Source organism: Musca vetustissima, unplaced genomic scaffold (genome assembly GCF_032173495.1).
Source record: "Musca vetustissima isolate MV318-11 ecotype Yass unplaced genomic scaffold, APGP_CSIRO_Mvet_v1 utg4481, whole genome shotgun sequence".
NCBI classification, from domain to species: domain Eukaryota; kingdom Metazoa; phylum Arthropoda; class Insecta; order Diptera; family Muscidae; genus Musca; species Musca vetustissima.
In genome coordinates, this window is record NW_026883244.1 from 32,335 (window position 1) to 46,949 (window position 14,615).

Consider the following 14,615-nt stretch of genomic DNA (forward strand, 5'->3'; position numbering starts at 1 on the left):
CATTATATGGATAGTAATGAGGAATATATTATTTTCCTAGGACATGTAGCGTATTACGGATAATGCATACTGTAATCAATAAATTATAGTGCCTGTTCATTACCCGTTCGTTTACCATCGATTACATTTTCCCACTGGGATGTTAACTGCAAAACTACACCAAATACCATTCAATAACAACCACACAGAAAATTGTTTTTGTATGTAACAGTTTAATATGTCGAAAAATGTAAACAAAATATGCAACATATCAATTAATTCTATGTATTTTCAAAATGCAAAATTTTCAAATTTTCAGAATAGCATTGAAAATTATGAATAAAAATCTATGAAATATAATATATCGTCAGCTAAAATGCAAAAAAGGCGTAACTAACAAAAGCATAATTGTGTAGGAGAAGCAAAAAACTGTTTTGAATGAAAACTATAAACATGCCAAAAAAGTATGCCCGGCAGGGTGATATTGCATATCACGAATAATAGACTATATTTTTTTTAACAAATTTAGTTATTTAGTTTAATGGCTGTCATAACAATTAAGTAAAAATGTGAATTTTTTGTTAGTTACGCCTTTTAACACTTATCAAATAAACCCACTTGTAGTTACGTCTTTTTGTTTTTTGTTATTAGAAGCTCCTTTTTTGACCGCAGACGTGTAAAACTTTGTCAACACATGTAGTTTATTGACATTTACAATATTCATTCAAAAAGTCAATTTTCAATTTTTTGTTAGTTACGCCTTTTTGCATTTTAGCTAACGATATAACTGTATTGCATCCACACATTTCCTATAATTCAGTCATTGCCAGTTGTATGTGTAACACATATGAAAATGCTAGAAATCGGGAATTATTTTATGAAAACAGATTTAGTGCTTCAAACTTTCCCAGTAGGCAAACTTTAGTAAATTTAATACGGAATTACATTTAATCAAGAATAAATGTGAATAATAAAGCATAATGGGAAAGAAATAAATGGACATTCCGACTTGGCATGTTAAGTTGGCTTGTTTTATTGTAAAAGAATAAAGGAGAACGGCGTCAGAATTCCGATTTGACTCTGATAATCCTTTATAAATTCACAATTCATGCGAAGCCAACTTAACAGGGCAGGCCTGAATCTTCATATATGTTTCCCCTTAATTTCGAAATCAATGTGTACCCAATTTTCCTTCTGGGCCACTTTAAAAAACATAATTTGTCATATTTAAATTGACACGAGCATTACGTTGGAATCAAATCAGCTGAGTATTGCAATTACCTTGTATAATTGTACCATGACATATTATTTAGGAAAGAACCCAAGGCCTATATAAGGTCGGCCAGTAAGTGAATTCAATTAAGTTTAACGTCATTTGTTGCCGTGGAGAAAACTAATTGTTTTTATATTCTAAATAAAAAATTAATCCAAAACACAACACAATTTATAATTTTGTAAGAAAATTTACTTAAGAATCTTGAAATATTAATATTTTCGCTTCACGTCTAACATAATTTATATATATATATATATATATATATTCTGTCCGACCTTATATAGGCCATAGAAGAAACTAAAGTTGCGCATATTTTAATATTTATTCTGTCAAAACGTACGCATTTTCAATGGTAGTTACAGTTTTAGTAACTGGTTTTTATATATCTACATTTCTATACAATATCTTCTAATGATAAAAAACCATCATCAGCCCTGTTTTGAAGTTTGGATTTTGTTCCACGACAAAAATATTTAACTCAAAACGTATCATTTTTATTTTACCAACCTTAAAAGAAATATATAAACATCCTCTACACAGGAGGATAAAATAATAGAATTAGTTACCTGTAATCAATACATGGATATTTCGAAGTGGCAATAATTTTAATTCATATTATATATTTTTAAATTTTTTCAGTGCGCTAGTAGGAATGAGTTTAAAAAATACGCCTCACGAAATTCGCCGCAACGGCGATAGTAATATAACTGAAAATAAGCTTCGCATGGGTCAAAGATCATATTCAACATTATCGATGGACGATTCAAGCAATAATAACATAACAAATCAATTTAATTCAAAACAATTGATCGACTCCAGCTCAGCCTTAAGCTATTGTACCGGTAGGAGGAGGCGAAAACGATCAAATGACACGACTGCGGTTTCCCATAAAAAAGAAATTGTTGGCAGTGCTATAAGTGGCTCACTGTCAGACAATTTGTCAAGGGAGTCTGTAAGAAAGGCGTGCGGATTTGTTGACGATTTAAGCGATAATGATCTAATTGAAGTCCAAAATACTCCCGAAAACTTTCAAAAACGCACATCAGCAATAAAGATGTCATTTCTAGAAGGCAATTTTTTTAACAGACGCAAAAAATCCGAAGAAAATCCACTTTATATGAGAGATCATCAAACAAACGAGAACACTATATTTCACAATGATGAAGCCTATGACGCCCTACGAGAACTCGACGCAGTTCTCGATATACATGATATGTCACTTGCCGATTCAAACTGCTCCGCTAGTCAGACTGAATCGGAACCCGACCTAGCCAACATAGATGATTGCTTATTAGATCTGGATGACTATCTTAATAAAATGGACACAAGTATATCGCACGATAGCAAAGAGGAATCAAGTAAAACAACACCGTTAAAAAACGGTACATTACCAAATTTCAAGCGTGGTAATAATTTTAGGAAGACTGTTGGATATGGCGCAGAGCGGAGATCATCAGGTAATAGTAAATTTTCTTAATTAATTGCATAATGTTAAACTGTTTTGTTTCAGATTCGATTTTAAAAATATCAAAAACATCACCGTCTTACGCAACTTTAAGGCGAACTGATCGAAGTCATTCTGATGTCACAGCGGAAGAAACCAAGCAAAAGAACCACCAAATTATTCCTCAGTTCTATCCAGTTGCAGAAGTGGGTTCATGCAACAACGTCGCGGAAAATATTTCAGATCATGTAAATAGTGCTTGTGAGCCCCACCAAACCCGCCGTTGTATATCACAGGAAGATTGTTCTACCACTGCATCTACTAATTCGACACATATATTAACGGAAGCGCAAATATTTCAAAATTTAATTGAACAAAATGAAAATTGCCGGGAAGATTCTGAGTATAGGCCTCGCCAATATGGCAGGCGAGCAGAAAGAAATTCACATGCATCCATGCCCGAATCAAATATTTGTGGCAATTTCCCTTCCAACATTTCTAATCAGTCTAGACCAATGAGTGCACCAGTAGCAGCATCAATACAAGTAATTCCTTCAGAAGAGTTATTACGTAATTCTAGAACGTATGCTGGGTCAGAAGGAAGCACGGGACGTTCAACGCGGACAACAAGCCCAGTAACGATCGCCTCTAGTTCTGATTCCAGTGAATCTTCAACAACATCACATAATATAATAGAATCTAACATCGTATTGAACGAGGGCAATTCACAGCAAAACAGCAATACTACCCATGATTCAGAAAATGTTGAAACAACTCAGAAAGCGGGATTTAACACATATTGGCCACATAGTTATAGTCGAACTTTGGCTCTAATGTCGTGTACATTAGGCCTCTTCAATATTTGTCGATTTGCAGTTTTGACAATCAATTACGGGCCGAATTTTCTTATTCAGTTCCTATTGCTTTCTATAATTTTCGGAGTTCCCTTCTTGTGGCTGCAAATGTGTTTGGGTGCCAAAATAAGAGCAGGGCCAGTGTCCATGTGGAAAATCAGTCCGATATGTAGCGGCATTGGGATTTCACTTGTTCTTGTGCAATATTTTATTACAATATACTCATCCGTTGTTGTCGTTTGGCTCTTGGTATATCTAAGCGACACTTTTTTGTACCAGTCATCCTATCGGTGGGCGGATACAACGCACTTCCTTATTCCTAGGAATTACTCGTACAACTACTACAATCTTACCGAAAGTATTCCAGATTACTTTAATATCAATGTTCTTCAAAGACTGCAGATTCTTAAATTAATTAATACCACTGGCATTCGCATACATATCAATGATCGGGTAAGTATAAAAGATGAGATGGATTATTGTCATAACATTAAATCTTATGCTTCTGTGCTATTTAAGCAGCTGGCGTTCTATTTGGCAATATTGTGGGCAACTGTATTTTTAATACTGTGCAAGGGTCTGAGATCATTTGGAAAGGTTATCTTTATTGTGGGAATATTACCTCTTCTGGCATTGACAGTAGTTACTGGAAAATTACTTTATGTGGTAGATCTTGTAAAACTCCAGGTAAAACAATAAATACCTCCGCAAGACATTTCTCTAGTAATACAAATTCGTTCGTTATTCTAGAATGTATTTAGCTCCTCTGAGCTGGATGATTTCCTCATTAATTCGAAAACATGGACCGCTGCAGCTCAAGAAACGTTCTTAACATGGGGTCTTCTTGGGGCTTCTGTGATTGCTATATCGAGCCGAACACACAAGTCACAATCTAAAAAGACGTTGCGGCGAGATGCTATCCTTGTCGTTTTGATGACACTTATTGGCCTTTGCTTATCGGCGTTGATGGGATTGTGCTGCATCCAAATATTGAATAAGGCTGGTTATGTATATGTACCCGGTTCTTATGGTAGGTTCTATAGCATTTTTTTAAGTACTTTTAACCATCTATCATCTATCTATAATTTTCAGAGAAACCAGGCACATATTCGTCAATATATTCATTAAAATCTTCGCCTAGCACTGATATCATATCATATCCGACAAAACTTGTACCCCATTACTCGAGTTTGATTGGCGAAGTGTACAGGCGCCACACCGACCTCAAAATATCCAGCGGTTATCAGGTGCTTCGTTTTATTTCTGAGTTATTTCCAGCAGTTCTAGTTATTGCTGGTGATGATGTTTCGTGGATTTGGGGTTCTGTCGTATTTTTAATGCTCTTTGTGTTTGGAATTGCCCAGTTATGTGTTATGTGGAAGCCTATATCGAGTGCTTTGGGTAACTCCACCAGCGCTGTATTACTTAGTTGTGTCACTGGTCTACTACTGAGTATACCGTTTGCAACTGAGGTTGGAATTAATCTGCTCCATTATATGGACAGTCTGATAGGTGGTGCGTGGTTCATTCCAATTTTATGGGCGGCGGAGATTTTTGGTGTTTTTTTGATCAGAGGTCGACCCTATAATGGGGACGACCTTGTGAACGATTTAAAAATGTCGGGTTCTATGTCCGCTTTCTTGGCCTTGTCCTGGAATGTTTTATTGCCCATCAGCCTTATAACGTTGGCCGTGATTGAATACAAAATATCGTTGTCAAGTCAATTGTATTATTGGCGAGGACGTTCATATTACAATTACTGGGCAAGGAAGGTTGGAGCTTTAACCCAAATTGGTTTTTTGCTTTTGGTGCCCATAACCGCTATCATACAAATTTACCGCTATCTTACTTCGGGACCTCCCGATATTCTGGATGTAAGTCCCAGCAGCCGACAAGTTTGCAGTAAATGAATTGCGAAATTAATTGTAATTATCTGATTTTTCTGTAGAGAATTCAAATGCTATATCGACCACTGGAGGGCTCAGCAGCTACAAGATTAGTAAACCGTACACTCAGGGATGATTTAGAAAACCGTTACAGGCAGGGAAGAAACGGCAGCAATGCCGAGAATGGCATTACCAATTTACACGATGATGCTCCGCCAAAATATACTCCTCCACCATCATATACCACCGCAACTGGAGCAAGATTGGCGAAAATATTGCGCCAAAGCATAAGGCGTAGTGTTAGAAGGTAAGATGTTTGCTTAGACTACAATCATATGTATTAACATTTGTCTCAACTGGCATTTACAGATTATTGGGGGATTCCGGAAGGACGAGGCCAATATTATCAATTCAAATGGAACATAGTGATGAAAACACGTCTTTTCCACCAGATTATTCATCTGTTCTTTCAAATCCATCGGGTTCGAATGAAGTACCGCCTAGCATAAGTGAATCAATTGAGATTGGCAATCGACCGCCAACATATTTGGTACATAGCCGAAGTTTGTCGTTAGGCCGTAAACAGATGTTACAAAAGCATCGCTTAGCTCAGAAAACAAATTCGAATCGACCTTCTTCAGCGCCTAGAGAAGTATTTGGAGATAGTGAAAACAGTAGGGGTTCAACACAAATAACAAGGCCGTATACCGCTGAGGATGTCATAACTGTCCTAAGATCATCGACAAGGGTTCGAAGCGGAACATCACATGCTACACATCCACTAAATCAAATGGTGTTTCGGTCCATTGAAAATCTGGTACTCAACGCAGAGCCACCAGGTGTAAGCTCGTCTGTTGTGTGTGAACATTTAGATGTTAATGACCATAACAATACATCTGTGATTTAATTTATTTGTAAGAAATAATAATAAAAAAAGCCGTAGATAGATTTTAAAAGTCGACATGCCTTCCTTCCTTCCGTTCCTTCTGGAACGCCATCAGGTATATGCATGGATATTTCTTCTTCCAGATCGCCATGCAAAAATGCAGATTTTACGTCCATTTGCTGCGATGGCTAATAGTAGTAAGTTTTGCAACCGGCGCATAAACATCATTATTACTACCTATCGGGCTTTGTGTCTTAATGGCTTTCCATTTTCATCGTTTTTTATTTTGAAAATCCACTTTGATTTCAATAATTTTGATGTTTTGAGTTTTTGTTCAATTTTCCAAACTTTATTTATTTCCATTGATTTCAATTCGTCGTTTATTGCTTCAAACCATGTCGGGAAATTTTTCTGGAACATCCATTTGGATTTCGTCTTTTATATACGCCGAAAATCCGATTTTGAATCCCAAAAACCTGTTAGGAACATTCCGAGTCCGTTGACTTCTTCTAGGAGTATTATCACTTGTTCCAACTGTATTCTCAGTTTCAGTATCAGAATGTGACGAAAAAACTTCATCATCGTCGTTAGTTTCAATATCGGGTTCAACATCAGTAATATTGCTATTTGTTTCAGTAACAGGCATGCTATTCTCATCCCCATCATCCCTTCATGCATGTTACTTCTTATAATTTGCGTCTTCGGGGAATTTTCAACATTACATTCTTTATAGGGAAAATACGATTCATCGAATTTGACGTCTCTTGAAGTGATTAACTTCCTTTCTTGCATATCTCATAATTTAGGGGTGTATGCAATCGTTTCTTCTACTTGAATTCCCTTCATTTCATACCACTTTCTTTGTTCAGATGAACCATATTCTCGACCTTGATCCACTGTTAGTTTTGAAATTGATAAACCAAATTGTGCCCTAGCCATTGCTTCATACTCAATAAATTTTTGAAATACTTCTGATTTTTGGCTATTGCATATATTACAGAAAAATGAGTAAAATCGTCAATGAATGAAACGATATATCTGCTCTTATTCCATGCTACAGGATCAATAGGACCACATACATCAGAGTGAATTCGTTGTAGTGGACGAGTGGATTTTTCCCGAGTTTTATCAAAAGATTCACGACATTGTTTTCCTTTGATACAAATGTCCTTTTGTGAAGACTTGTATCCTTTTGATGCGCTTCTGGCCTCACTTTGACGGCAATCCTTTGCCTTATGTCCAAATTTCTTGCATATGTGACAACGACCTTGAAATTTTCTATTAAATTTCTTTTTACCTTCAAAGGCTGTTTTTGGTGGAATTTCTTCCCCTTCTGAACGGTGGACCATTTTCGTTTCTTCCAAAAGGAGTCGTTCTTTTACCATATTGTAAGTCAATTTTGATTCATCCAAATTGTGTAATGCTGTTATTAATGGATCGAACTTCTCTGGTAATGTCATAAACAGTTGCGTTATTAAATCGCTTGATCCAACTTCACCACCAGTCATCTTTAGATTTCTAATTAAATGTCCAAATTTCATTAGGTGTTCTGCTACAGATTCTCCTTCCAAACGTAGATTCATAATTTGCTTCCTTAACATTTTTTCCAATTTTAAGAAAAAACCAGTAAGGAAAGTAGTAAAGTCGGACGGTGCCGACTATATGATACCCTTCACCACTATGGGTATATTAAACAGGATTATTAACATGAAATTGAATGAAATAAAATATGTGATATTTATGTAAATGTGCATCTACCTAGATCTATCCATAAAGTATGTAAATCGAGTTCAAACAAATATAAATAGGTCATCCGTTGGGCTATGTCTGTAATTCTAGAAAACGCAACTGCGTAATTCTATGCTCAATTTTGTAAGTTGTGCAAAAATTGATGTCAAACTGACTAACAATTTACTTGAAATCGGGCGAAAATATATATGGAAGCTCTATCCAAATATTAAGCGATTTCAAAAAAAACTTGTCACAGGTTAGGTTATACTAATTTCAGAACGTTTTGTTCCTATCAGCCTATTGGTTCCTTGGTGCGTCAATTACTTAAAGTAAATCTATATTAAAAGGGAGCTATATCTAAATCTGGACCGATTTTCAGGAAACAAGGCAGACATAACTCTAGGCTCAATTCAGTACGTTATGCCAAATTTCGTGCAAATTGAAAGATATATATCGACTTTGGTGTACCATTTACATGAAATCGGACGAAACTATATATGGGAGCTATATAGAAATCTGGACCGATTTTCTCGAAACTTGGCAGACATCACTCTAGGCTCAATTCAGTACGTTATGCCAAATTTCGTGCAAATCGAAGGATATATAGGGACTTTAGTGCACCAATTATATGAAATCGGACGAAACTATATATGGGAGCTATATCTAAATCTGGACCGATTTTCTCGAAACTTGACAGACATCACTCTAGGCTTAATTCAGTACGTTATGCCAAATTTCGTCCAAATCGAAGGATATATAGGGACTTTGGTGCACCATTTATATGAAATCGGACGAAACTATATATGGGAGCTATATCTAAATCTGGACCGATTTTCTCGAAACTTGGCATACATCATTATAGACCTAAATGATTAGGCTGTACCAAATTTCGTGCAAATCGAAAGATATATAGGGACCGTTTACATTAAATCGGTAAAATATATATATGGGAGCTATATCTAAATCTGAACCGATTTTTCCCAATTTCAATAGGGTTCGTCCTTGGGCCGAATAAGTGACCTATGCCAAATTTCATCCAATTCGGATCATAAATGCGACCTGTACTTTGTTTACAATTTAACATGCACAGACAGACAGACAGACGGACGGACATGCATAAATCGACTTAGAAAGTGATTCTATGCATATTCTCAAAAGGAACCATGTGTCTATCTCGTTTCCTTTTGCCTGTTACAAACATATGCACAAAGACATAATACCCTGTACCACAGTGTGGTGAAGGGTATAATTATCGAAAATATGCTTATTCACAACATTAATGATATGTATGCATGGCATAATTACAGAAGGTAGTCACATTTGAGATATTAATAATGGCAACCCTTTTTAATTTAGAACTCATCTATTAATTTCAAATTGTTTGAAAAATAAATTCCATATTTAAAAAAATAAAAATGTGTACTTTCTGTAATTAAATATCTCCAATTTTTTTATACCCTCCACCATAGTATGGAGGGTATATTAGTTTTCTTTTTCCGTTTGTAACGCATCGATAATCATTTCCGACCATATAAAGTAGATATATTCTTGATCAGCGTAAAATTCTATGACGATTTAAGCATGTCCGTCTGTTGTAATCACTCTAGCGTCTTAACGAATTGAGATAGATAGCCAAAATTTTTTTTGTCTTTTGTCTGCCGGCAGGTCAAGTTTGAAGATGAGATATATCGGTCCACGTTTAGGCGTAGCTCCCATATAAAGGTCCTCCCCAATTTTCGCTATTTTAAGGTTCTTAATCCCGTTTTTCAACCGAATTCGCTGAAACTTGGTACTTTGAGTTATTATTGGGTAGCAAATCTCCCCACCAAAAATTATAAATATAGGTTCATTTATTCGGATAGACCCCATATAAGGGTACCCCACAATTTTCGATATTTTGGGGTTCTTGAGGTCGTTTTTCAATCGACCAAATTTGCTGTAATTTGGTATTTTGTAGTCGTATATGGTAACAAATACCCCTACCCAAAATTATTGATATTCGCCACATTTTAGGGGTAGTCCCCATATAACCCCCTTTTTTATATTAAAATAGAAATTTTCAATAGAAATTTTCAATTCATACTCTGCATGATATGGAATTCTAAAACGATTTAGTCGATTTAGCCATATGTTTAAGTTAGAAATGTCCTGAGTTACTCCTTTTTATTGACCCCTGTTTTGGTCCTTAATCATTCGTTAAAATGTATGCGCTACGGTTTATTGCAACCTTGGTTTAGCGTCCTTGACATTTTAACGAGTAATTAATTGTCACTTGTTTTTGCCGCCTCCTTTAAGCATCGAGGAGAATCAATCTGTCAGTCGGACACACAACCACGCATATCGTTGCGAGCATATATCGTTGTGCATAGTAAGGTAATTTCGTTACCAACAACCAAACAATCAATAAACCATTGAATTACTATATTAAGAAAACTCTTGTGTTTTTATTCTTCTTTACTTTTACGGCTCTCTATACGTACACCCCTACCCTACGGTCCACTGCTCCACGCATTCGGCGTACTGACTCCCTTCGGCGGAGCCCCTCTGAGCTAAACACATATGTTGTAATCATTATTCTATCTATGGGAGGATATCGACATAAAAACTAGAACGTGAGGTTTGAGAATGAACTATATCGACCCGCATATAGGCCACGTCCTATATAAAACATCCTACATATTTAATATTTAGCGTGTTGCACGGTATTGGGATACAAAACTAAATTATTAGCTTGGAACTTGAGCTATATCGGCCCTTAATTAGGCAGAACCTCTTACATAATAAAAACACCAAGTATTCGCTAATTCCTACACAATGTTTTCAACATTGGTCCCTTTTTTGTATGCATCATATAAATTTGCCCTCTAAATTAGATTATTTTCAGGATTTTATAAACATGTTTCACCCTGCCATGCGGTTATAATATATGTCAACCTTTTTGTGGTTTTGAGATTTTAGGAAAACCCTCATTGAAATTGCTCAAATTTCTATTTGGTTTACAACAATCGATTGGTAGAATTCTAGTTATATGCATGGTATAATTATTACAACGTAGGGCACAGCTACCAACTGATTATAATTTTTTCTCAAGGTGGCTTCATCAATCCAAGGCCTATATAAGGTCGGCCAGTAAGCACAGGTGAGTATAAAGTTTGCTGTCAAATCATATTTTGAAACCTATACATACATACATAAAAAAATTGACGTCAATCTTAAGTTTTCTCTATGAATTCGCTTATTGGCCGACCTTATATAGGCCTTGGCTCAATCAAATCAAAATACATATTTTGTGTATGTGTGTATTGTTTTGAATACCATGTCAAATAAATTCAAAATAAATTGAAATATATTCAAGTTTAATTGAAATGAAAATGGAGTTTTCAACACGTCCGAAATCCCTACTGGATTTTGGGAAGAAATCATAACCTTTCATTCATTTTTCGCGTTTTTAGTTTTGGGTTGAAAAAATGTCAAATAAACATAAACACTTGTTGCGTATATTTATTTTATTTTTGGCAGAAGAGGCCACACGTGCATAGTTGCTTTTTTGTTATTCACCTCAAGCTACCCTACCTTGTATTATTGTACCATGCTTATATGCATGTTTCATATATTTTCATTTCAAAAAATTTTAAGTATTTCTGTGGTGGAGGGTATCCAAAACTCGGCCCGGCCGAACTATAACTATAGATGTTACAAAAACTATTTATAGATTATAGAGGCTGCAAACTTCAAGATAATAAACTTTTGTAATTATTGCTACTCAACACGTGTTGTGCGTACATTTCGAAGGAGGCTATTTTCATTTAAATTTTGAAAGCTGAATGTTGTCAAAAGTAAAATTATGAAAAAAAAATTGGAATCATATGTCTGCATGAAACTATTTATGAAAGACTGTAATATCACAAATTTGCTGATTGATTTAACCCTTTCAGTGTCAAAGAAAATTTTTGTCGGAATAAAAATCTAAAATTTTGTACTTAAAATCATATGAGGGCCCAGAGTTTAGAAAAAAATCAATTCTTATTTTAACCCTCGGACAGTTTTGCCTATCTTTCAGCAAAAATAAAGACATCAACTGTAACGGTACATAGGATAACCGAAAAATTGCAAAGGAAGAGAGTAATTTTAAATGTCGAATATATACCCCAAAACACTGAAAGGGTTAAGAGAAAAATTTGGTAACCCTATTTTGCACGATCTTATTTCAAATCAGCTGTTTGTGTCAAGCGAGAGATTTATTCGGAATGAAGCGAGAGATTCCATGTGAATGACAGAACTAGAACATGTACCATTGTTCATGTTTCGAACGTTATCAATTTGTTATTCCATAAACTGCAATATTGGGTCTTCATCCCTTCTACGCTTTATCGATGAGGTCCCATCTCCACCAACAAAAAACTTCTTCTTGAAGTTCAAAAACCTAAGTGGATCGCCAGATCAAAAAAAAAAATGAGTACATATTTCACCAATTTTGAAATCAATAAAAAGATCGACAGTGTCAGTTTTTGAATTTTGAAATAATTGTTTTGAAGTGTTTTAATTTGCAGTCAACAAAACGTAAGTCTCGTCTGAATACTCGTTGTGTTGTTGTAGTTGCAAATTTATATTGTTGCCCGTCTTGTTCAACAGCAACATACGGAAAAACAAGACAAAGAAATTTCAAAGTGAAACCATCAGAGCCCACAGCCTTGGACCTGAGAAATGTATCAACAACCACATCATAAGAAACCAATGTTCCCATCCAAAAATGCAGTTAAACCGTCAGAAGATGACACTCGTTAATTTGATAATATATTATTAAGAGCATCCAAATTTTCATCAACAACCTCTTTTTGTTTTGCCCAAGCCATAATCATTTAATGCTGCCCACAAATCTATACCAGTTTTCCCTTTAAACATATTACAATGGGCTACAGTCTTAGGTTGACGTATGACTTTATTTTTTCCAATACCTACAGAAAGTCCTCCAATTTTCAGGCGATAGATTATTTATGTAAGCTCGCCAAGCCAAATCTAGATAATATTTTATATTCGACGAATATAAAATAGACGCGTTGCGTAATTAAGACCGTTCGTTGTCGATTTTTCATCATGGTTGTCACATTTGTTTTGGCAACGCTTGTTGTCCATTTGTCAACAGGCGTTTACAGTTCTTAGTATTTGACCACGATATGTTGTAAAATTTGAGAAAGTCACAACGGATCTTGTCAAGAGCAAAATTATTTGTGGAAATCGACGGTGATATTATGCTGGCCAGTAATGCATGAATTTCAAACGCCAAAGTTGCAGAGGATGCTGATGACGATGAACAACTTATAAAATTCTTGGAAACCATAAATATTGAGTCTGTTTATAAATACTTGAAAGGTAAGTAAATTAGATTTACTACGAAAGTATGCCATACTTACGGGTTTTTTCAATATTTTAGCGTCACGTGTAATATTTCGGAGTTTGCAGCATTTAAAACAAGATTATTTAAAGGAGGCAACACCACCACTAGGAATGTGTGTGAAGTTCAGGGAAAAGCTATTTGCTTGGAAAAAACAGAGGTATTACATTTGTATTGCTATGAAAAACTTTATAAATATATTAGAATATTTATAGCTTGGAATAGACGATGATACAATGTTTGTGCCATCTAAAATGTATGAATGGTGGAAACGCAATGAAACAACTCACAGCACTCCTGGTTCAAGATGTTCGATGGTCGGTGGAATTCTATTGGGGTAAATGAGAAATATTTATATACAAGAACTTAAATAAAGTTGATCTTTAAATATAGTTGCTCTATTTAGGATCCCAAAAGATTGTTGGAAGAACTTACAATGGGATTGCTAGCGCTTAAATATAGTAGTAGTAATAAAAAACTATCTGACGAACAAAGAGATGTTATCCGTTCTGTTTTTTCACTAGGAAATAACATGAGGGTGAAATTAAATGTTTTAATCAATTTTTACATAATTAATAACATTAACTATTTCATTACAGGAAAGGGAAAGACAATGTAAGCGGAAACCTGTATGCCAAGTACAGAACAGGAAAGCTGCTGGATTCAGGGTCAGCCACCAGCACTGAATCCATAAAAGAGTTTGCGGAAGTGCATGAATCGGTTGCTAAATCACTGAAAACATCTTTAATAAGAGAATGTGACAATTGGGGATCGGTTCGAGAAAAATAGAAAATATCTTTTAACGTACGGCAAAGAGATTTACATACATTAAATAAGCAAACATTTTTTATAGAACGGCCAAAGGGCAGCCGAATTAGTGAGTATTATTAGTTGTTTTAATGTTCTCATATGCTATATTATATTTAAATATTTATTTCGATATAATGTACCCAGAAAGTACATCTGTTACTTTCCAAATGGGATCAATTTAAAGATTTTATTACTTCCCCATTTCACTTATATCCAATGAATAATGATAAAGTTTATTTTAGAATGAAATTAATTTGATTTATTTTACTTAATATTATATGTGTAAACGGATGTTTTTTTTAATAAAATATGCTTGAAATAAATAAAAATATTTGTTTTTTATTGGTATTACTCTGG

General features: G+C 35.0%; 1 protein-coding gene across 1 annotated transcript; it reads left to right on the plus strand.

Annotated features, from left to right (window-relative positions):
* The first annotated feature begins 1,907 nt into the window (after positions 1–1,907).
* LOC133330112 (sodium-dependent transporter bedraggled) lies at positions 1,908–6,376 on the plus strand. The gene is made up of 8 exons (XM_061538588.1): positions 1,908–2,712; positions 2,766–4,006; positions 4,073–4,240; positions 4,304–4,583; positions 4,646–5,427; positions 5,502–5,746; positions 5,809–6,027; positions 6,106–6,376. Exons 1-8 carry the CDS (start codon positions 1,908–1,910, stop codon positions 6,344–6,346), a joined length of 3,981 nt encoding a protein of 1,326 aa, XP_061394572.1. The 3' UTR covers positions 6,347–6,376.
* Positions 6,377–14,615: the final 8,239 nt, after the last annotated feature.